This window comes from Oncorhynchus masou, chromosome 28 (genome assembly GCF_036934945.1).
Source record: "Oncorhynchus masou masou isolate Uvic2021 chromosome 28, UVic_Omas_1.1, whole genome shotgun sequence".
NCBI classification, from domain to species: domain Eukaryota; kingdom Metazoa; phylum Chordata; class Actinopteri; order Salmoniformes; family Salmonidae; genus Oncorhynchus; species Oncorhynchus masou.
In genome coordinates, this window is record NC_088239.1 from 40,731,720 (window position 1) to 40,755,926 (window position 24,207).

Here is a 24,207-nt window from a genome sequence, read left to right on the forward strand (position 1 = left end):
CCACATCTCATTGATTGAATCTCTATATAATCCTCACGTAATGTTTCACACGTAATGTATAATATGTAGCCTACAGCAAGTGATCCAATGTCTCATTATATATTTTTTTCCTTATTGTATGTTTGTATATATTGTCACGAATATTACCGAAGGTGACTCCCCTTCTTGTTCGGGTGGCGCTCGGCGGTCGTCGTCGCCGGTCTACTAGCTATCACCAATCCGTTGTTCTGTGTTCCTTTGGTTTTGTCTGATTGGTATCACCTGTTTCTTGTTTGGTTGTTAGGGTGGGGTTATATATAGTTTGTTCAGCCCGCTTCTGTTTCGTGCGGGCTTGTTCGTCTGTTCTGTGGTTGAGTGTATTTTGTTTATATTTTGGGTTTCGCGCTGTCCGTTATTATTTCTGATCATTTGTTTTCCTACTTTTGTTCATGTTATTTTTCCTGGACATTAAAGCGTGTTTTTTCCCACATCTTTTGGTCTCTGCGCCTGACCTCCACACCTCCTCACTCATTTGTCGTAACATATATAACTATAATATATATATATATATATATATTACACTCGTCTGTTACTGTCACTTTGTCCTATTGTTGTCTAATACCTTTTCACTTTTGTTTTGAATGTTCTTAATTGGAAAATGCAAAAATAAAATATATATATATATATATATATATTTTATTTTTGCATTTTAAAATGTATATATATATATATATATATATATATATATATATATATATACATTTTATATATATGTATATATATATATATGTATATGTATATATATATATAAATGTATATATATATAAATGTGTTCACAGTGCTTAATATAATAAAAACAGCAGCTCTTTGCTGTATTCTTTGACATTCTCTCTCTGGTCATGGTTTTAAAAGTTATGAAATCTCAAGTACTATTGTCCTATTGTTGTCTAATACCTTTTCACTTTTGTTTTGAATGTTCTTAATTGGAAAATGCAAAAATAAAATATATATATATATATATATATATATATTTTTTTTATTTTTGCATTTTAAAATGTATATATATATATATATATATATATATATAATATATATAAATGTATATATATATAAATGTGTTCACAGTGCTTAATATAATAAAAACAGCAGCTCTTTGCTGTATTCTTTGACATTCTCTCTCTGGTCATGGTTTTAAAAGTTATGAAATCTCAAGTAGGCTAGTATCAAACTTTGCTGTGGCCGGAGTCTTGGAACCTGTCGGTACAGTGATTTGAGCTATTGGATTGGCCAGCACAGTAGGCACACATTATTTAGCCACAGATCTCCTGGTCCACCAGGTAGGCAGAGTTGGTCTTTTAAGACAAATGAAATGGTCCCTAATGTGAACACCTCGCCTACCCAGTTCACAACGCTTCTGAATCAGGGTGCATCTACCGCCAACAGCGCAAAACATGAATAAATAAAAAAATGTATCGTTGGCTTTTCTAAAGAAATATTTGGTGATCGACTAGGAATGTCTCGCGATCGACCGGTTGGTGACCACCGCTAGATAATAACTGATAAAGACAGCAGTGTTTTAAGTTTAACAGCCATTGTTGTGGTAAACAAAACTTAACATGTTTGCAATTACATGACAGACAGGACTCACAAAGACGTGGATTTTTTTTGCATGTCTGCGTGCAGTGTGTGGTTGATGGAGTTTGTGTGACATGTGTCATGTATGTATCTGCATATATGCTGGGTGGCTGGTATGGGACTGTGTCTGGCTGCAGTGGACATGTGGTCTGTGGGCTGCATCTTTGGAGAGGTGATAAGAGGAACACTGCTGTTCCCAGGCACCGACCATATCCTTGCCTCCTTGTCTCCTTCTGGTACTGTCATCAACACTATACTGTACACTGCTAGAAGAACCAAATACTGTATAGGGTTAAATGGCTAGCGTCATACATGGCCCTTAAAGCAGTTCTATATAGAACATTTTGAGAGGTATCCTTGCCTCCTTCTGTAGACTGTAACTCGTATCAATACATCGACACATTGGCTGTGCTACTAGTTTACCACAGCTAACTAGCTAGTGATTTCACATTGGCTACATGTACATACTTCTGGCCTTCTTCTAGCCTTTACAATATATCAGGTCTGTAATCGAGATGAGCAGTTTGAACACCATCAAAAAATCTGAACATTTAGAAAATAGCCTAAATTCATGATGAGGGATACTCATATGTATAAAATACAATACTTTATTTTTAATTCAACACAAATTAACATATTTATCTATATGGAACTTTTATGGAACAATTTTTAAAATCAAATTAGACAGCTTAACATCCATGTAGAATAATTTTAAGGAATGAAAGCAAAGGCTCCTCTCACTGCATTGTGTAGATTGGACTCCTTTTCCTGCATTGTGTAGATGTGATTGCCAAAGAATGATGTAGACAAAGAGGAAATGAAAGGGGCGTTCCAGCAGGATGAGGTCATGTGTTTCTGTTTGCCCTGGCTTGCTGGCACTCTCTTTGAACTGGCACCCACCTGTGGGAGATGGAGAGAAAAAAGACCCCCTCAGCCTGGCCACCCTCACACACAAACACACACACCATCCGTTCCCCCTCTGTTCCTATCCCAAAATATTGCTGATAATTCAAATCAAGTTTCAAGTTGATTTGCCATTTGTAATAAATGACATGGAAATCGAGCTCTCCCAATAAAAACTGCATTAAAAACAGCAATTTAACACAAAATCACGCCAATTGGCATTTGGAACTTTGTACAGTACCAGTACAATAATCTGCATATTCATAAAGCAATGGTTATAAATTAGAGAGATAACTAGGAGCTGTTTCAATCTGCTAGTTTTACAACCCACATTAAACACAAATGTGCTTGCAATGTATTTAACCCAGCATTAGGAAACAGTTTAAATCATTTAAAGGGCTTGGAAACCAAAGAGGAAATCATTCCCACCAGTGAAGTGTTGGCTCCGCTCACTAGCACTGTGACGATGTCCCGAATGGCACCCTATTCCCTATATTCTCACGCCTGCTCCCGCATCCCCTCGGGCACTAGGCTGCCCTCCATTACGCACTCCTGACACCATCATTAGGCACATCTGCGCTCATTGGACTCACCTGGACTCCTTCACATTGTTGATTGACCCCTCTATAAATGTCTGTTTCTCAGTTTTGTTCCACGTGTCAGCGTTATTGTCGATTTTGTTCCCCCCGTCCAGACTCTGTTCTTGTAATTTTTGATGTCCGTTTTCTATTAAATCTTCACTCCCTGTACCTGCTTCTTTGTCTCCAGCGTCTGTCCTTATAGAATGCTGACACCACTATTTGATGCAAAGCATTGTTTTTTGTTTTTGGTGGTGACGTCGGGTCTGGGTGCTGCTGCTGATGGAACCGGGGGTGCCTCAGGTGGGTGGCGCCCCTAGAGGGGGGTGTACTGTCACACCTGCTCACACTTCCCCTCGCCAGGCTGCCCTCCATTACGCACACCTTTCACCATCATTAAGCGCATATGTGCTCATTGGACTCACCTGGACTCATTCCCGTTGTTGATTGCTCCCTCTATATCTGTCTGTTCCTCAGTTTTGTTCTCTGTGTCAGCATTATTGTTGTAATGTTGTTTTGTTCACCCTGTCCAGATGCTGTTCTTGTTTTGTTTGAAGTCCGTTTTCCATTAAATGTTCATTCTCTGTACCTGCTTCTCGTCTCCAGCGTGTGTCCTTACATATATAGGGGCCCTGGTCAAAAGTAGTGCACTATATAGGGAATAGGCTGCCATTTGGAACCCCTTTAAGGCTATGGGAAATGGGGAGGGCTATAACATAATAACAAAGCTTTAGTATTAATAGGGTCTTTCTTATAGCAGACTAAAGCAGTGGAATTACCATTGCAGATGAGATGGGGAGAGGGGGTGAAGTCTCTGAACAATAGTACTTTCAGACAGGACTCTCTATACATTGTTCTGACACGTACATCTGGAGAGTTTTGCATCAGTATAGATATTATACTAGTGTTTATTGTCGACAATGTAGATATTTTATCTATTTAATTTGTTTATTTGTCAGGGACCATGCACAACACATATTGCACAATTGGCAAACTCCATTCCATTGGAAATCCCTCCCTACAAGTTGACACCTTTTTGCAGTGATTCATAGGATTTACAAGGACTTGTTCATTTGTGAACCCACTCACAGTCCATACCGCAACTGCACAATGTTGATCAACATCTGTTTGACTGTCAGAGTAGGAAGAAATCTGTTTGTTTACTATGATTGAACTAATTAAATATGGAAGAGAGAACTTGTTTAAGAAATGGCAGATTATAGAAAAGTTGTCTGTTACTGTTACACTTTGCTCATGTCCCTCCATTTAGTGATATGTCCCAATGTGGCTCTTACGCATCTGCTTGTAGGACTATTGTAGGCCTATGCAATTGTCCCCTTCAATTGGTTAGTGCTATATATTAAAGCCTATGTTTTTTATTTGAGACAGCCAAAGTGCTGTCCTGTCCAGGTTTGTTGTGTGTTTTTCTTAACCCCACCCCCTATCAGATATCGACCAATGGAATAAAGTGATTGAGCAGCTGGGCACACCCTCACCAGAGTTTATGAAGAAGCTGCAGCCCACTGTCCGTAACTATGTAGAGAACAGACCCAAATACGCAGGCCTCACCTTTCCCAAGCTTTTCCCCGATTGCCTCTTCCCTGCAGACTCAGAGCACAACAAACTCAAAGGTAAGTGAGACAATAAAGTATTCTATAGTCTAATAATTCTGGTATTTCTCATTCTATGCTTACAGCCCTAGAGTATGTGTGTGGAGGTTGTGTAGTTTGAGGCAATGTGGCTCGCGAGGTGCCAGCCTAATTTAAGTAATATAGCTTCACTTAAATTGGTTAGATGAATTCAGGCAAATCTCCTGCTTTTGATGTTATACCAATTGATTTTTTTTTTACAGAAGTTAAATTAACTTTTCTCGCCTGCTTACATTTTTCATTTCAACGGGGTAACTATCAACCACCCAAAGTGATGGGATGATTACATTACTATTGTAGCAGGAGGCAAATGGTCAATATAAAAGCCATGTACACCTCAAAAACTGGAGACCACTCACTTTATTGTGCTTGAAACCAAAATGTCCTTATATGCAGATGATGGAACATTTTATTTGATTTAAAAATGATATAATTGACAGTAATGGGAATTTTAATATCAAGCACTGTGGAATAGGCATAGGCTGTATAGGAATAGGCAGTTTATTAGGTATAACCATCTAGTACCGGGTCGGACCCCCCAAAACAGCCTGAGTTCTTTGAGGCATGGATTATGCAGTGTGTCGAAAACGTTCCACAGGAATGTTGGTTCATGTTGACGCAATTACATCATGCAGTTGTTGCAGATTGGACCACGGTACATTCATGCTGAAAACAGCCCGTTCGATGCTCTATGGTCAGCAACAATGTTTTGATCAGCAACAATGTTCAAATACACTGTGGCATTCAATTGTTGCTCACTTGGTATCAAGGGACCTAACGTGTTCCAGACAAACAGTCCCTAAACCACCGCCACCAGTCTATACCGTTGACACCAGGCAGGTTGGGTCCATGGACTCATGCTGTTTATGCCAAATCCCGGCACTGTCATCAGCATGATGCCACAGGAAATGGGACTCAGACCGAGCAATGTTTTTCCACTCCTCAATTGTCCAGCGTTGGTGATCGCATGCCTACTGGAGCCGCTTCTTCTTGTTTTTAAATTCTAGGAGTAGATCGACGAGTTTTGCATTCCGAGATGCAGTTCCTCACACCACTGTTGTACTGCTCTGTTATTTGTCTTTGTGACCCGCTTGTTAACTTGTACGATTCTTGCCATTCTCCTTCGACCTCTCTAACCAACAAGATGTTTTTGCCCACCATCCGTCTTGCTTCTTGCCGTCTTTCTTCTTCACGGTGCTCTCTATGTGGGTGGACCAATTCAGTTTGTCTGTGATGTGTACGCCGAGGAACTTAAAACTTTACTACCCTCTCCACTACTGTTCCATCGATGTGGATAGGGGGGTGTTCCCTCTGCTGTTTCCTGAAGTCCACAATCATCTCCTTAGTTTTGTTGACGTTGAGTGTGAGGTTATTTTCCTGACACCACACTCCGAGGGCCCTTACCTCCTCCCTGAACCGGGTTTCCGGTTCCGGGTTGGAGCGAGCGGTCGCATCTACACTTCGGTCCGCAGGTAGTATAACTTTTCATTACATTTCATTATAGTACAACGGTTTGATTTGTCTAATCTTAGCAATTTCTTCTTAGCTAGCTACATAGCCGTCTTTGTATCAAAGATAATTGTGTAATTATCGTATTTCGTCGTCCTAACGTAGTCTACACTGCTATCTGCCCAGCAGCTAGCTAACGTCCACTAGCACAGCAGCTAGCTAACGTCCACTAACGTCCACTAGCACTGTAGAAACTATTACACTCAACGACTCGATTAGTGTAGTGTTAGCTAGCTACATAGTTGTCTTTGCTGTCTTCGTATCCAAGGTAATTGTGTAGTTTAGAGTGTGTAGACTTAGAGTGATTATCTTAATTTACCGAGGTTAGCTAGCCAGCTATTTGTCGTCCTTAACGTAGGCGTCACTGCTAGCTAGCTAGCCAACAGCTAGCCAACGTCTTCCGAATTGAACTTCAACAACCCGGTCAACATTCCGCCTCGCTCCACATGTAGTATCACATTTTCATTTCACTTCATTACAGTACAACGGTTTGATTTGTTTGATCGTAGCTAGCTAGCTACATAGCCGTCTTTGTATCTAAGACAATTGTGTAGTCTGGAGTGATTTTCTAGGTCAGCTAGCCAGCTATTGTCGTTCTTTTAACGTAACGTTACGTAATCAACACTGCTAGCTCGCCAGCTAGCCCCGAATAGCAGCACTGTAGAAACTATTACACTCGACGGAACGACTTGACTAGTGTAGTGTCAACAACGTAGCCACTGCCAGCTAGCCTACTCCAGCAGTACTGTATCATTTCAATCATTTTAGTCAATAAGATTCTTGCTACGTAAGCTTAACGTTCTGAACATTCGATAAGTGTAGTCCACTTGTCATTCCAATCTCCTTTGCATTAGCGTAGCCTCTTCTGTAGCCTGTCAACTATGTGTCTATCTATCCCTGTTCTCTCCTCTCTGCACAGACCATACAAACGCTCCACACCGCGTGGCCGCGGCCACCCTAATCTGGTGGTCCCAGCGCGCACGACCCACGTGGAGTTCCAGGTCTCCGGTAGCCTCTGGAACTGCCGATCTGCGGCCAACAAGGCAGAGTTCATCTCAGCCTATGCCTCCCTCCAGTCCCTCGACTTCTTGGCACTGACGGAAACATGGATCACCACAGACAACACTGCTACTCCTACTGCTCTCTCTTCGTCCGCCCACGTGTTCTCGCACACCCCGAGAGCTTCTGGTCAGCGGGGTGGTGGCACCGGGATCCTCATCTCTCCCAAGTGGTCATTCTCTCTTTCTCCCCTTACCCATCTGTCTATCGCCTCCTTTGAATTCCATGCTGTCACAGTTACCAGCCCTTTCAAGCTTAACATCCTTATCATTTATCGCCCTCCAGGTTCCCTCGGAGAGTTCATCAATGAGCTTGATGCCTTGATAAGCTCCTTTCCTGAGGACGGCTCACCTCTCACAGTCCTGGGCGACTTTAACCTCGTCTACCTTTGACTCATTCCTCTCTGCCTCCTTCTTTCCACTCCTCTCCTCTTTTGACCTCACCCTCTCACCTTCCCCCCCTACTCACAAGGCAGGCAATACGCTCGACCTCATCTTTACTAGATGCTGTTCTTCCACTAACCTCATTGCAACTCCCTCCAAGTCTCCGACCACTACCTTGTATCCTTTTCCCTCTCGCTCTCATCCAACACTTCCCACACTGCCCCTACTCGGATGGTATCGCGCCGTCCCAACCTTCGCTCTCTCTCCCCCGCTACTCTCTCCTCTTCCATCCTATCATCTCTTCCCTCTGCTCATACCTTCTCCAACCTATCTCCTGATTCTGCCTCCTCAACCCTCCTCTCTTCCCTTTCTGCATCCTTTGACTCTCTATGTCCCCTATCCTCCAGGCCGGCTCGGTCCTCCCCTCCCGCTCCGTGGCTCGACGACTCATTGCGAGCTCACAGAACAGTGCTCCGGGCAGCCGAGCGGAAATGGAGGAAAACTCGCCTCCCTGCGGACCTGGCATCCTTTCACTCCCTCCTCTCTACATTTTCCTCCTCTGTCTCTGCTGCTAAAGCCACTTTCTTCCACTCTAAATTCCAAGCATCTGCCTCTAACCCTAGGAAGCTCTTTGCCACCTTCTCCTCCCTCCTGAATCCTCCTCTCCCCCCCTCCTCCCTCTCTGCAGATGACTTCGTCAACCATTTTGAAAAGAAGGTCGACGACATCCGATCCTCGTTTGCTAAGTCAAACGACACCGCTGGTTCTGCTCACACTGCCCTACCGGGTGCTCTGACCTCTTTCTCCCCTCTCTCTCCAGATGAAATCTCGCTTCTTGTGACGGCCGGCCGCCCAACAACCTGCCCGCTTGACCCTATCCCCTCCTCTCTTCTCCAGACCATCTCCGGAGACCTTCTCCCTTACCTCACCTCGCTCATCAACTCATCCCTGACCGCTGGCTACGTCCCTTCCATCTTCAAGAGAGCGAGAGTTGCACCCCTTCTGAAAAAACCTACACTCGATCCCTCCGATGTCAACAACTACAGACCAGTATCCCTTCTTTCTTTTCTCTCCAAAACTCTTGAACGTGCCGTCCTTGGCCAGCTCTCCCGCTATCTCTCTCAGAATGACCTTCTTGATCCAAATCAGTCAGGTTTCAAGACTAGTCATTCAACTGAGACTGCTCTTCTCTGTATCACGGAGGCGCTCCGCACTGCTAAAGCTAACTCTCTCTCCTCTGCTCTCATCCTTCTAGACCTATCGGCTGCCTTCGACACTGTGAACCATCAGATCCTCCTCTCCACCCTCTCCGAGTTGGGCATCTCCGGTGCGGCCCACGCTCGGATTGCGTCCTACCTGACAGGTCGCTCCTACCAGGTGGCGTGGCGAGCATCTGTCTCCTCGCCACGCGCTCTCACCACTGGTGTCCCCCAGGGCTCTGTTCTAGGCCCTCTCCTATTCTCGCTATACACCAAGTCACTTGGCTCTGTCATAACCTCACATGGTCTCTCCTATCATTGCTATGCAGACGACACACAATTAATCTTCTCCTTTCCCCTTCTGATGACCAGGTGGCGAATCGCATCTCTGCATGTCTGGCAGACATATCAGTGTGGATGACGGATCACCACCTCAAGCTGAACCTCGGCAAGACGGAGCTGCTCTTCCTCCCGGGGAAGGACTGCCCGTTCCATGATCTCGCCATCACGGTTGACAACTCCATTGTTTCCTCCTCCCAGAGCGCTAAGAACCTTGGCGTGATCCTGGACAACACCCTGTCGTTCTCAACTAACATCAAGGCGGTGGCCCGTTCCTGTAGGTTCATGCTCTACAACATCCGCAGAGTACGCCCCTGCCTCACACAGGAAGCGGCGCAGGTCCTAATCCAGGCACTTGTCATCTCCCGTCTGGATTACTGCAACTCGCTGTTGTCTGGGCTCCCTGCCTGTGCCATTAAACCCCTACAACTCATCCAGAACGCCGCAGCCCGTCTGGTGTTCAACCTTCCCAAGTTCTCTCACGTCACCCCACTCCTCCGCTCTCTCCACTGGCTTCCAGTTGAAGCTCGCATCCGCTACAAGACCATGGTGCTTGCCTACGGAGCTGTGAGGGGAACGGCACCGCAGTACCTCCAGGCTCTGATCAGGCCCTACACCCAAACAAGGGCACTGCGTTCATCCACCTCTGGCCTGCTCGCCTCCCTACCACTGAGGAAGTACAGTGCCCGCTCAGCCCAGTCAAAACTGTTCGCTGCTCTGGCCCCCCAATGGTGGAACAAACTCCCTCACGACGCCAGGACAGCGGAGTCAATCACCACCTTCCGGAGACACCTGAAACCCCACCTCTTCAAGGAATACCTAGGATAGGATAAACCAATCCTTCTCACCCCCCCCCTTAAATGATTTAGATGCACTATTGTAAAGTGGCTGTTCCACTGATGTCAGAAAGTGAATTCACCAATTTGTAAGTCGCTCTGGATAAGAGCGTCTGCTAAATGACTTAAATGTAAATGTAAATGTCTGTAGACCGTCTCATCGTTGTTGGTAATCAAGCCTACCACTGTTGTGTCGTCCGCAAACTTGATGATTGAGTTGGAGGCGTGCGTGGCCACGCAGTCGTGGGTGAACAGGGAGTACAGGAGAGGGCTCAGAACGCACCCTTGTGGGGCTCCAGTGTTGAGGATCAGCGGGGTGGAGATGTTGTTACCTACCCTCACCAGCTGGGGGCGGCTCGTCAGGAAGTCCAGTACCCAGTTGCACAGGGCGGGGTCGAGACCCAGGGTCTCGAGCTTGATGACGAGTTTGGAAGGTACTAGTGTTAAATGCTGAGCTGTAGTCGATGAACATTATTCGCACATAGGTATTCTTCTTGTCCAGATGGGTTAGGGAAGTGTGCAGTGTGGTTGAGATTGCATCGTCTGTGGACCTATTTGGGCGGTAAGCAAATTGGAGTGGGTCAAGGGTGTCAGGTAGGGTGGAGGTGATATGGTCCTTGACTAGTCTCTCAAAGCACTTCATGATGACGGAAGTGAGTGCTACGGGGCGGTAGTCATTTAGCTCAGTTACCTTAGCTTTCTTGGGAACAAGAACAATGGTGGCCCTCTTGAAGCATGTGGGAACAGCAGACTGAGATAGGGATTGATTGATTATGTCCGTAAACACAAGTAGCTCCAAGTCTGAGAATTAGTTTATTACAGAGAATTAAATCATGTTAGTTAGGGAACCAATAAACTTACTGAAGCCGTTCATGTTTGAGCCAATTGTGCCCCAGAACAAAAACTTAATTCTCGTAGTAGTAACAACACAGATATGCCGCCTGAAACACCTCAGCTAGAGGGTCTGCGTAACCAAACACAAACACATGTGAGTGGGGATGCTGCCAGATAATGGCTAGAGTAGGAATGTGTGTGTTGTGCTGTATCGCCACCATTTCTCTACAAAATCCCAGCGGAAGGTGGCTGTATTACATCCAGTCAGAGGTTCCTGTAAGTCTGTCTGGATGGCAATGTATTTATTGGACGTGTCACTAATTCTTATGAAGGACTTCCTCGCAGAAGAGGTTACTCAAGCAGTCAGCAGCCGATATGCCAGTTAAATAGTTGGTGAAACGTTGCTTGGTTATAAATTGTTTAAGGTTAATATCAGTAGTGGATAGGTGCTCATTATATACAATCAGTATCCTATAATGATATTTATCCCCAGCGCTGTTCAGCGCGATGGTATGACATTTACCTTTTAGATTAGACTACCGGAGTTCGAATTGCAGACAGCATCATGATTCATGAAATCTCATTCTAACCAATAATGGAGCGTGCTCCATTACACATTGTGATTTAGTTTCGGTATCAGGCTAACATTTCTAATGATTTTGTTTGCAGAGCATACAGGCTAGCAGTTTATTGCCAGTTCACCCTATGGGCACAAGGGATAATTGGATGAGGTGAGAGAGAATACAGAAGACGGCACGCAGTATACAGTAGATGGCACCCTATGTCCGGAATACAGTAGACGGCACCCTATGTCCGGATTACGTGTGCATGCCCAAATATGCTCAGGACATCCGGTCAGGAAATCCTGGCGGGAAGTTATCATGTGCTCTAGGGCGTGCCCAAATATGGGCATCCAGTCAGGGCATCCTGGCGGGAAGTTATCACTTGGTTATGCCCATATAAGTGCATCCTGTTCCGGTTGTCACGTGTTAGTGTGTGTTAATTTATGCATATATTGCATCTATTCCTTTGAAGTTGTCATGATGATTGATGTGTAGGGACCTCGTTGAACTGGGGGGTGGGGGTGTTTGAATCATTTCAAAGAGGATGGCCCCACACCCCCTATTTTATTGCCCTCTGGGCTGTTGTCTATGAAGCAGGAATGTCCTGGGGGTATTATTATGTTGGGGGAAGACGCATTATAAATAAGACCCAGAACAACACAAGCGACCATGATAAACCACTAAAGAAATTAAACATGGATTTTGTGATCAGCGGCAAAGCAGTGATGACCGTAACAACGGAAGCAGGGCCGCGGTTGAAACATAGAGAAAGGGCTGCGTATAAAGCAACAATATACGATGCGCCAAAAAAGCGGTTTCTAAATGTGTATAGAACCCAAATACCACCTGCAACGTCGCTGAAAGATCAAGTGATGATGTCTAATGGACAGCAATGGGGTTATCAGTTTGATTATCATGCCTGTAGAGTGAAACTCTATACCGTAGCCGAAGGAGAAGAAAATACAGACCAGACTTTAGGAGTGGACTACGGGCTTGAAGACTGGCAGGTTTTTCGCAAGGTTGTGTGTCCCAAACTGAGAGTTATCACAAAGGGGTATAGCGTGTTCACGGGGTACCAGACCCATTGGGAAGGTGCCCCTGACTCCTCAGAGAGAGTATTTCACAGAGTGAAAATACAAAGAAAGATTGGACTTCCATGTGGGTGCGTGGAGATCTATATCAGCAACGAGGAAGTCCACAACCAAAATATTTGTGATGGTGGCCTGACTGGGGATTTTAGGTTGTGCGTGCTTATTCCTTTTAAAAGTTGGGAACTAATAGAATTGAAAATGTTAGTTGATGGACGCTCTTTGTACAGAGCCAACAGCGGCAGAGCATTGTTGGGCTCAGGGAGTGCATAATATATACGAATCCTGAGGATTTAGATTCAAAGGAATCCCAAGAAGGGACATCCTCAGAAGGGTCAGCTCCCGAAGAAAACTAAGTATGTGGCTGCGTTAACCACGCCCTGATACCAAAGGACTGGTTCAACAATAAAAGGAGTGCCCATAAATCCTCCGGTTCTTCATTTCAGCATATAACATGGATATTCATACAACATACCACGACTCCGATATGTCATGGGTGCCAGCCCCTAAGGACTCTATGCCTCGCAGCCCACCATTCTACTCCCCCCTGGCAAGACCCCTGACACACCCTACATGTACACAGCCTGAGGATGTGTTTGATGGGGTGGTCAGTACCATTTTTGTGGACACCATCAAGGCCTCTGTAGCCACACTTTTATTCGTGGTGATTGGAGAGTATTGAAGAGAAAAATGCGTAGGTTGTGAGATCAATCACCCCAGCCAGCTCCGACATCCGTGTTTATACGAGCCCCACCACCCAGGTGGTACAGTGGTCTAGGGCACTGCATTGCAGTGCTAGTTGTGCCACCAGAGACCCTGGGTTTGAGCCCAGGCTCTGTCGCAGCCGGCTGCGACTGGGAGGTCCGTGGGGCGACACACAATTGGCCATTGGTTGGTTGGCCATTGTGCGTCGCCCCACGGACCTCCCAGTCGCGGCGGTCCGCGACAGAGCCTGGGCGCGAACCCAAAGTCTCTGGTGGCACAGCTAGCGCTGTGCTAGGGAGGGTTTGGCCGGTAGGGATATCCTTGTCTCATCGTGCACCGTGCACAGTACACGCTAACCAAGGTCGCCAGGTGTTTCCTCCAATACATTGGTGCGGCTGGCTTCCGGGTTGGATGCGCGCTGTGTTAAGAAGCAGTGTGGCTTGGTTGGGTTGTGTTTCAGAGGATGCATAACTTTAGACCTTCGTCTCTCGCGAGCCCGTACGGGAGTTGTAGCGATGAGACAAGATAGTAACTACTTATAATTGGAAACTAAGAAATTGAGGGTAAAAATAAAGGAATGGTAGAATCAAAGTAGACTATAATATATGCCATTTAGCAGACGCCTGTATCCAAAGCGAACTGGGTACAGATCATAGTCCTTGCATCTATAGCTCTGTCTATGAATTTGAAAGTTGTTACATTTCTCCAGCCCAATCCCTCAGCTTTTTACCGAAAGAGGAGTAGGGAGACACTGTGTAATTGTTTCTACTGCTGATTGCCATTTAAGAAATTAAGATGCAGATTAAATAGATACCAAAATATGTTACATGTACTATAAAAATGGCCCATTACTCAGACAGCATCCAGCACAGCAAACAATCAATCACTCAAATGTATTTTACAAAAGCCTTTTTTACATCAAAATAATAAATGTCAATTGGCTTTTCATAGCTGAGTATTCACAGGTTGAGAGAGAGAATCGAAACAGCAGAACTGGGACAAGTTAGCACATCCGTTGATGTAGAAAAACAATTCCACTCCGATGTGTATTTTTGAATTCTGGTCTTCACTGATCTCACTCTCCGTCAACTCCATCTGTGGCTGATAGGGGCAGGACTCGGTTGTATACTGATGGTCGTGAGCGCAATCCTTCTGGGCTCCAAGCTCTTTAGTGATGAAGCACAGGAACACTCTGGCACCTAGGGGTCAGTTTGGCATTGTCACACCCTGACCATAGTTTGCTTTGTATGTTTCTATGTTTTGTTTGGTCAGGGTGTGATCTGAGTGGGCATTCTATGTTGTGTGTCTAGTTTATCTGTTTCTGTGTTTGGCCTGATATGGTTCTCAATCAGAGGCAGGTGTTAGTCATTGTCTCTGATTGGGAACCATATTTAGGTAGCCTGTTTGGTGTTGGGTTTTGTGGGTGATTGTTCCTTGTTCCTGTGTTAGTTTGCACCAGTTTAGGCTGTTTCGGTTTTCACGTTACGTTTATTGTTTTTGTATTGATCTTGTTTCATCTTCATTAAAGATGTATCTAAATCACCACGCCGCATTTTGGTCCGACTCTCCTTCACACCAAGAAAACCGTAACAGGCATGCAGTACTAACCTGCACAGTCTCCTCCAGGATGAAAACAATTTCAGGGAAGAAGATGTCATCCTAAGACAACTCAACCCAAATATATCAGTTGGCATTTAACAGAGCTTCCTTTGATCCAGCTTGTATGCTTTGTCAACACACACACACACACAGCAAATACTGGGACATTTATTTTCAGTCTAGCTTAAATGAGGAGGAGCTAACAAAACATTACAAAAACAAATCTGTCAACAAAATGTATTACAGGACTAGACAATCTGAGGTGGAAGCTACATTAGCTACAGTAACTACCTAATAACAGGTGTACAAGGAGAAACTTGCAATTTTAGTTGCAGTTGAGTTGCTTGCTAACGTTATTTGCTGGGGGCTGTTACACAAAACACTTCAGATGCAATTAGCTAGTTACCTTCAACTAGAGTTGCAAAGTTGTCCAGTGTCTAACGCTAGCCTAGTCAACAACAGTCATGACCGGTTAAAACCTGTTAAGGCTAGGGATAATACTGCCCCCTTTGGATGAATTGCGTTCCCATAGTAAACTGAAAAAGAATCTGTCCAAAATTGCTAATATATGCATATAATAATTATTATTGGATAGAAAACACTCTAAAGCTTCTAAAACCGTTTGAATTATGTCTGTAAGTATAGCAGAACTCACAGGGCAGGCAATCTCATCCAGAAAGTTGGGGCAACTTTGACATCATCGCCCCCATCCTTCCCAAACAGCTATGGATCTGGGAACACTTTCTATGTCTTCCGCGAGATGTCCTCTATCAGTAGAGCGTTTAATTGCACAAATCCCGCGAGCTTTGACCCTTTGGCAGGCAAAATAGTGAGTGTCGCGAGAAAATACATGCTCGTTCGGGCGCGCTTTGGGCACAGAGCTTCCTTTGATCCAGCTTGCCTGAGAAGAAGTGTGATTGTCCGGTTGAATTGAGAATTGTTTTGTACGTTAAGAACATCCTAAAGCTTGATTCTGCACTTAGTTTGACCAGTTTAGTCAACATATAATATGTCATTTTGAAGTTTTGATGCGCAACTGTTCGGGACCAGAAGTCATTTTGGATGCATTTCAGCTGAAACTTGTAGCATATGCTAATACAAAGACACACGACTTGAAACAAAATGATGTATTGGGTAAGTATGACTCCTTCCACTACATTCTGATTGAAGACCATCAAAGGTAAGGGAATATTTATGTTGTAATTTTGTGTTTCTGTTGACTCCAACATAGCGGAGAAATATTGCTTACGTCTGAGCACCGCCTCAGATAATTGAATAGTGAACAAATTCTGTTACGTTGAAAAGAAATGTGACAAAGCGATTGCATTAAGAAGCAGTGTATCTTTCTAACTATATGTAGAACATGTATATTTAGTCAAAGTTTATGATGTGTATTGCTGTTATCTGGCGGAGCTATCTATAATTTCTCCGGACATTTTTGAGCATTTACTGAACATGGCGTCAATGTAAATGGAGATTTATGGATATAAATTGCATATTATTGAAAAAACATAAATGTACTGTGTAACATGTCCTATTACTGTCATCTGATGAAGATTTTCAAAAGGTTAGTGAATTATTTTTCTTTTAATCCTGCGTTTGTGATTGCATCTTTTGTTCGACAAAATGGCTACATATCGTCTGTGTTTCCATTCCCCTTTAACTTCTTGAAACTCCCCATCCCGGATCCGGGTTTGTGACTAAAGCCTCAGGCTCATTAGCATAACGCAACGTTAACGATTTCTGAAAATCGCAAATAAAATGAAAATAATGCGTCTGCTCTCAAGCTTAGCCTTTTCTTAACAACACTGTCATCTCAGATTTTCAAAATATGCTTTTGAACCATAGAAATTGACTAATTTGTGTAAGAGTATGCAAAGCTAGCATAGCATTTTGAGTAGCATTTAGCACGCAACATTTTCACAAAAACCAGATAACCAAATAAATAAAATCATTTACCTTTGAAGAGCTTCTGATGTTTTCAATGAGGAGACTCTCAGTTACATACCAAATGCGCAGTTTTTCCTGAAAGCGTCTGTGTGTAGGAGAAATCGTTCCGTTTTCTACATTGCGTCTGGCTACCGAAACGAACCGAAAATTCAGTCACCTACAACGTAAAACTTTTTCCGGATTAACTACATAATATCGACCGAAACATGGCAAACGTTGTTTGGAATCAATCCTCAAGGTGTTTTTTCACATATCTCTTCATTGATATGCAGTTCGTGGAAGCTTGCTTTCCTCTCTGTATCGCATGGAAAAATACTGGCAGGTGACTTTTGCGCACCAATTTCGGCGCAGGACACCGGGCGGACACCTGGTAAATGTGGTCTCTTATGGTCAATCTTCCAATGATCTGCCTACAAATACGGCACAATGCTGCAGACACCTTGGGGAAACGACAGAAAGGGCAGGCTCATTCCTCTCGCATTCACAGCCATATAAGGAGACAATGGAAAACAGAGCCTCAAAAATCCTTGTCATTTCCTGGATGCCATCTCATCTTGGTTTTGCCTGAAGCTCACGTTCTAGGGCACGCACAGAGAATATCTTGGTATTTCTGGACACGTCAGAGTGTTTTCTTTCGAATGCTATCAATTATATGCATAGTCGAGCATCTTTTTGTGACAAAATATCTTGTTTAAAACGGGAACGTTTTTCATCCAAAAATGAAATAGCGCCCCCATAGATGTAAGAGGTTAAGCCTTGACTGTGGTGCTATGGAAACAGAGGGAGAATCTTAAAGGCACTGTAAACTATTGTCTCACACCTTGGCTGTGTCTGAAATGGCACCCTCTTCCCTATATCGCATACCTCTTTTGATCAGAGCCCTATTCGAATTTAGTGCATTACATAGTATAAGGTGCCATTTCAGATGCAGACTGTTTGATACAGTGTTATTGCTGATTGATTTTCTTCCTCTCTCATGTCCTTTCTCTTGACTCTGAACCCTGTATGGAACCTGAATCTGCTTCTATTTCTGTCTCCACAGCTAGCCAGGCCAGAGATCTGTTGTCTAAGATGTTGATTATTGATCCAGCCAAGCGGATACAAGTGGATGAAGCCTTACAGCACCCCTACATCAACGTTTGGTACGACCCAGCCGAGGTGGAGGCGGTGAGTAGGAAAAGCAATGAAGGAATTAGAATGACGTCATTCTATGTGGATGAGTATGTACCCAGCAAGCACATACAGTACCAGTCAAAAGTTTGGACACACCTACTCATTCCAGGGTCTTTCATTATTTTTACAATTTTCTACAAAACTATGAAATAACACACATCATGTAGTAACCACAAAAGTGTTAAACAAATCTAAATATATTTTAGATTTTAGTTTCTTCAAAGTAGCCACCCTTTGCCTTGATCACAGCTTTGCACACTCTTGCTTGGCATTCTCTCAACCAGTTTCATAAGGAATGCTTTTCCAGCAGTTCTAAAGGAGTTCCCACGTATGCTGAGCACTTGTTGGCTGCTTTCCCTTTACTCTGCGGTCCAACCCATCACAAACTATCTCATTTGGGTTGAGGTCGGGTGATCGTGGAGGCCAGGTCATCTGATGCAGCACTCCATCACTCTTCTTGGTCAAATAGCCCTTACACAGTGTGTTTTGGGTCATTGGGCTGTTAAAAATGAAATTATAGTCCCACTAAGCGCAAACCAGATGGGATGGCATATCACTGCCGAATGCTGTGGTAGCCATGCTATTTAAGTGTGCTTTGAATTCTAAATAAATCACAGACAGTGTCACCAGGAAATCACACCATCACACCTCCTCCTCCATGCTTCATGGTGGTAACCACACATGCAGAAATCATCTATCATCTGTTCACATCTGAGGTGCAGTTAACTCTCATGAACTTATCCTCTGCAGCAGAGGTAACTCTGGGTCTTCCTTTCCTGTGGTGGTCCTCATGAGAGCCAGTTTCATCATAGCGCTTGATGGTTTTTGCGACTGCACTTGAAGAAACTTTCAAGGTTCTTGAAATTTTCCTGATTGACTGACCTTCATGTCTTAAAGTAATGATGGGCTGTCATTTCTCTTTGCTAATTTGAGCTGTTCTTGCCATAATATGGACTTGATCTTTTACCAAATAGTATCTTCTGTATCCCCCTCTCTTGTCACAACACAACTGATTGTCTCAAACGCATTAATAAGGAAAGACATTCCACAAATTAACTTCTAACTAGGTGTTAGAGGAATTTAATAATCCCATAACACTAGGCACACCTGTTAATTGAAATGCATTCCAGGTGACTACCTCATGAAGCTGGCTGAGAGAATGCCAAGAGTGTGAATCTCAAATATTAAATATATTTTGATTTGTTTGACACTTTTTTGGTTACTACATGATTCCATATGTGTGAGTAGGTGTGTCCAAACTTTCGACTGGTACTGTAATGTTCTGAGAACCATATGTTTCTTAGAGCTTGGTGATTGCATGGTTGTATTTTGCATACAACCTTCCCACAACTTTTTGGGAATGGTGCAGGATAGTTGTTTGGCATTGGAAAATTCTTAGCACATTTAAGGAACTTGACAAAAACAAATGTATTTTCTTGGTATTTCATTACTAACAGTTATTTAAAAACATTCCGTTCTTAGCTTCAGCAAAACGTATTGAAATATTAAATACAAGTTTTAAGGAAATTGTTCAATTAATACAATTTCACAGGAAAATAATCAATTAACCAGAGTAAATCATTCTCAGAACATCCCTACAACCTAAAAATAAACGTTCCCAGGAAGTCAAAATGTTCACTTCTGTTTTCAGAACATTAAAAAAAAATCTGTTTTACCTGTCATAACCAATGTGAAACCAAAAACATACATTCCCACATTCCCAAGGCACCAAATGTGCTAGCTGGGTAGCCAGGATGAGAGTGGCAGCCTTATAGATTATTATATTTTTTTTAATTTGACCTTCATTTAACTAGGCAAGTCAGTTAAGAGCAAATTCTTATTTACAATGATGGCCTACCCCGGGCCAAACCCTAACCCGGACAATGCTGGGCCAATTGTGCGCCGCCCTATGGGACTCCCAGTCACGGTTGATTGTGATACAGCCTGGAATCAAACCAAGGTCTGCAGTGATACCTCTAGCACTGACATGCAGTGCCTTAGATTTCTGCGCCACTCGGGAGCCCAAGATTAGTAGCCCTTGCTCAATCCTATAGCTCAGTGCCTATTTAGTTAAGCCTGTTTCCATTTGCCTTGTTTGTATTAGAGGTGTGAAGATATACACTGCTCAAAAAAATAAAGGGAACACTTAAACAACACAATGTAACTCCAAGTCAATCACACTTCTGTGAAATCAAACTGTCCACTTAGGAAGCAACACTGATTTAAAATAATTTCACATGCTGTTGTGCAAATGGAATAGACAACAGGTGGAAATTATAGGCAATTAGCAAGACACCCCCAATAAAGGAGTGGTTCTGCAGGTGGTGACCACAGACCACTTCTCAGTTCCTATGCTTCCTGGCTGATGTTTTGGTCACTTTTGAATGCTGGCGGTGCTTTCACTCTAGTGGTAGCATGAGACGGAGTCTACAACCCACACAAGTGGCTCAGGTAGTGCAGCTCATCCAGGATCAATGCGAGATGTGGCAAGAAGGTTTGCTGTGTCTGTCAGCGTAGTGTCCAGAGCATGGAGGCGCTACCAGGAGACAGGCCAGTACATCAGGAGACGTGGAGGAGGCCGTAGGAGGGCAACAACCCAGCAGCAGGACCGCTACCTCCGCCTTTGTGCAAGGAGGAGCAGGAGGATCACTGGCAGAGCCCTGCAAAATGACCTCCAGCAGGCCACAAGTGTGCATGTGTCTGCTCAAACAGTCAGAAACAGACTCCATGAGGGGGGTTTGAGGGGCCGACGTCCACAGGTGGGGGTTGTGCTTTACAGCCCAACACCGTGCAGGATGTTTGGCATTTGTCAGAGAACACCAAGATTGGCAAAAAAAATGTAATTGGCAAATGATGCAGGTTCACACTGAGCACATGTGACAGACGTGACGTGACAGAGTCTGGAGACACCGTGGAGAATGTTCTGCTGCCTGCAACGTCCTCCAGCATGACCGGTTTGGCGGTGGGTCAGTCATGGTGTGGGGTGGCATTTCTTTGGGGGCCACACAGCCCTCCATGTGCTCGCCAGAGGTAGCCTGACTGCCATTAGGTACCGAGATGAGATCCTCAGACCCCTTGTGAGACCATATGCTGGTGCGGTTGGCCCTGGGTTCCTCCTAATACAAGACAATGCTAGACCTCATGTGGCTGGAGTGTGTCAGCAGTTCCTGCAAGAGGAAGGCATTGATGCAATGGACTGGCCCGCCCGTTTCCCAGACCTGAATCCAATTGAGCACATCATGTCTCTCTCCATCCATCCATCCATCCTCCACCACAGACTGTCCAGGAGTTGGCGGATGCTTTAGTCCAAGTCTGGGAGGAGATCCCTCAGGAGACCATCCGCCACCTCATCAGGAGCATGCCCAGGCGTTGTAGGGAGGTTATACAGGCACGTGGAGGCCACACACACTACTGAGCCTCATTTTGACTTGTTTTAAGGACATTACATCAACATTGGATCAGTCTGTAGTGTGGTTTCCCACTTTAATTTTGAGTGTGACTCCATGTCTAGACCTCCATGGGTTGATACATTTGATTTCCATTGATCATTTTTGTGTGATTTTGTTGTCAGCACATTCAACTATGTAAAGAAAAAGTATTTAAGAATATTTCATTCATTTAGATCTAGGATGTGTTATTTAGTGTTCCCTTTATTTTTTTGAGCAGTGTATATAATGTAGGTAAATGGACAGCTTTCTTTGTATGTTAAGTTCCCCTCTCATAATGGTTTCTATTGGAACTGTCCAGAGAGTGCCTTTTTTTCTTCTTTTTTTTCACCTCTCATAATATTTATTTTTTGGTCACCCCTGCTTGTCTTCATGGTTTGACCTTTAATGGCCATCTCCGACCCACTTAGGCTTATCTGGTATTGCGTAATCATAGAAACATGTTCGCATGTTACTGACCATCATGTACTGTAGATACAGTGCCTTGCGAAAGTATTCGGCCCCCTTGAACTTTGCGACCTTTTGCCACATTTCAGGCTTCAAACATAAAGATGTAAAACTGTATTTTTTTGTGAAGAATCAACAACAAGTGGGACACAATCATGAAGTGGAACGACATTTATTGGATATTTCAAACTTTTTTAACAAATCAAAAACGGAAGAATTGGGCGTGCAAAATTATTCAGCCCCTTTACTTTCAGTGCAGCAAACTCTCTCCAGAAGTTCAGTGAGGATCTCTGAATGATCCAATGTTGACCTAAATGACTAATGATGATAAATACAATCCACCTGTGTGTAATCAAGTCTCCGTATAAATGCACCTGCACTGTGATAGTCTCAGAGGTCCGTTAAAAGCGCAGAGAGCATCATGAAGAACAAGGAACACACCAGGCAGGTCCGAGATACTGTTGTGAAGAAGTTTAAAGCTGGATTTGGATACAAAAACGTAATAGGCATAATAGGCATAATAGCAGGCATTTATTGAGGACCACAGGTTATGTGCTTATGTGCTTATGTATTAAGTATAGTCATTCCCTCTTAAAGACCTTTGTCATTATGAGATGATAGTGAGATTGGGAAAAATCCATATGCAGGCTGTCTCTTGCTTGATTAATTATTTAGATGCATCACACACAAAGTAGGCCTATTTGCCTATGCATAATGAAATACAGTAGGATTTTTTTAAATGTTTTTTTATTTCACCTTTATTTAACCAGGTAGGCTAGTTGAGAACAAGTTCTCATTTACAACTGCGACCTGGCCAAGATAAATGGCTTTCCCTGAACCGTAATACAGTGAAACATACAGTACATAGGACTGGCATGGTGCATTATAAGCACATGTATATATGTTCCCAATAATGAAATGTAGTACAGTGTATTCAAAAAGTATTCAGACTCCTTGACTTTTTTCACATTTTGTTACATTACAGCCTTATTCTAAAATGTATTAAATCGTTTTTCCCCCTCATCAATCTCCACACAATACCCCAATATGACAAAGCAAAAACAAGTTGAGATTTTTTTGCAAATGTATTGAAAATAAAAATTTATATTTCGACTCTGTCAATCACCACATCCTCATCGGCAGACTCGACAGCCTTGGTTTCTCAAATGATTGCCTCGACTGGTTCACCAACTGCTTCTCTGATAGAGTTCAGTGTGTCAAATCGGAGGGTCTGTTGTCCAGGCCTCTGGCAGTCTCTATAGGGGTGCCACAGGGTCTTGGACCGACTCTCTTCTCTGTATACATCAATGATGTCGTTCTTGCTACTGGTGAATCTCTGATCCACCTCTAAGCAGACGACACCATTCTGTATACTTCTGGCTCTTTTTTGGACACTGTTAACAACCCTCCAGGCGAGCTTCAATGCCATACAACTCTCCTTCCGTGGCCTCCAATTGCTCTTAAATACAAGTAAAACTAAATGCATGCTCTTCAACCGATCGCTGTCGGCACCTGCCCGCCTGTCCAACATCACTACTCTGGACGGCTCTGACTTAGAATATGTGGACAACTACAAATACTTAGGTGTCTGGTTAGACTGTAAACTCTCCTTCCAGACTCACATCAAACATCTCCAATCCAAAGTTAAATCTAGAATTGGCTTCCTATTTTGCAACACTCATCCTTCACTCATGCTGCCAAACATACCCTTGTAAAACTGACCATCCTACCAATCGTCGACTTCGGCGATGTCATTTACAAAATAGCCTCCAATACCCTACTCAATAAATTGGATGCAGTCTATCACAGTGCCATCCGTTTTGTCACCAAGCCCCATATACTACCCACCACTGTGACCTGTACGCTCTCGTTGGCTGGCCCTCGCTTCATACTCGTCGCAAAATCCACTGGCTCCAGGTCATCTACAAGACCCTGCTAGGTAAAGTCCCCCCTTATCTCAGCTCGCTGGTCACCATAGCAGCACCCACCTGTAGCACGTGCTCCAGCAGGTATATCTCTCTGGTCACCCCCCAAACCAATTCTTCCTTTGGCCGCCTCTCCTTCCAGTTCTCTGCTGCCAATGACTGGAACGAACTACAAAAATCTCTAAAACTGGAAACACTTATCTCCCTCACTACCTTTAAGCACCAGCTGTCGGAGCAGCTCACAGATTACTGCACCTGTACATAGCCCATCTATAATTTAGCCCAAACAACTACCTCTTTCCCTACTGTATTTATTTATTTTATTTTGCTCTTTTGCACCCCATTATTTCTATCTCTACTTTGCACATTCTTCCACTGCAAATCAACCATTCCAGTGTCTTACTTGTT

The 24,207-nt window shown here is 43.8% G+C and overlaps 1 protein-coding gene across 7 annotated transcripts in view; it reads left to right on the forward strand.

Moving 5' to 3' along the window:
- LOC135517580 (mitogen-activated protein kinase 10) overlaps positions 1-24,207 on the forward strand; it is a 99,487-nt gene that overhangs the window by 60,916 nt on the left and 14,364 nt on the right. For 6 of the 7 annotated variants that reach the window (XM_064942010.1, XM_064942012.1, XM_064942011.1 and 3 more), the window contains 2 exons: positions 4,544-4,726; positions 17,851-17,975. In XM_064942010.1, coding sequence (XP_064798082.1) covers positions 4,544-4,726; positions 17,851-17,975 — 308 coding nt within the window. The remainder of the gene's footprint in view (positions 1-4,543; positions 4,727-17,850; positions 17,976-24,207) is intronic. The other variant, XM_064942016.1, reaches the window with a different exon arrangement.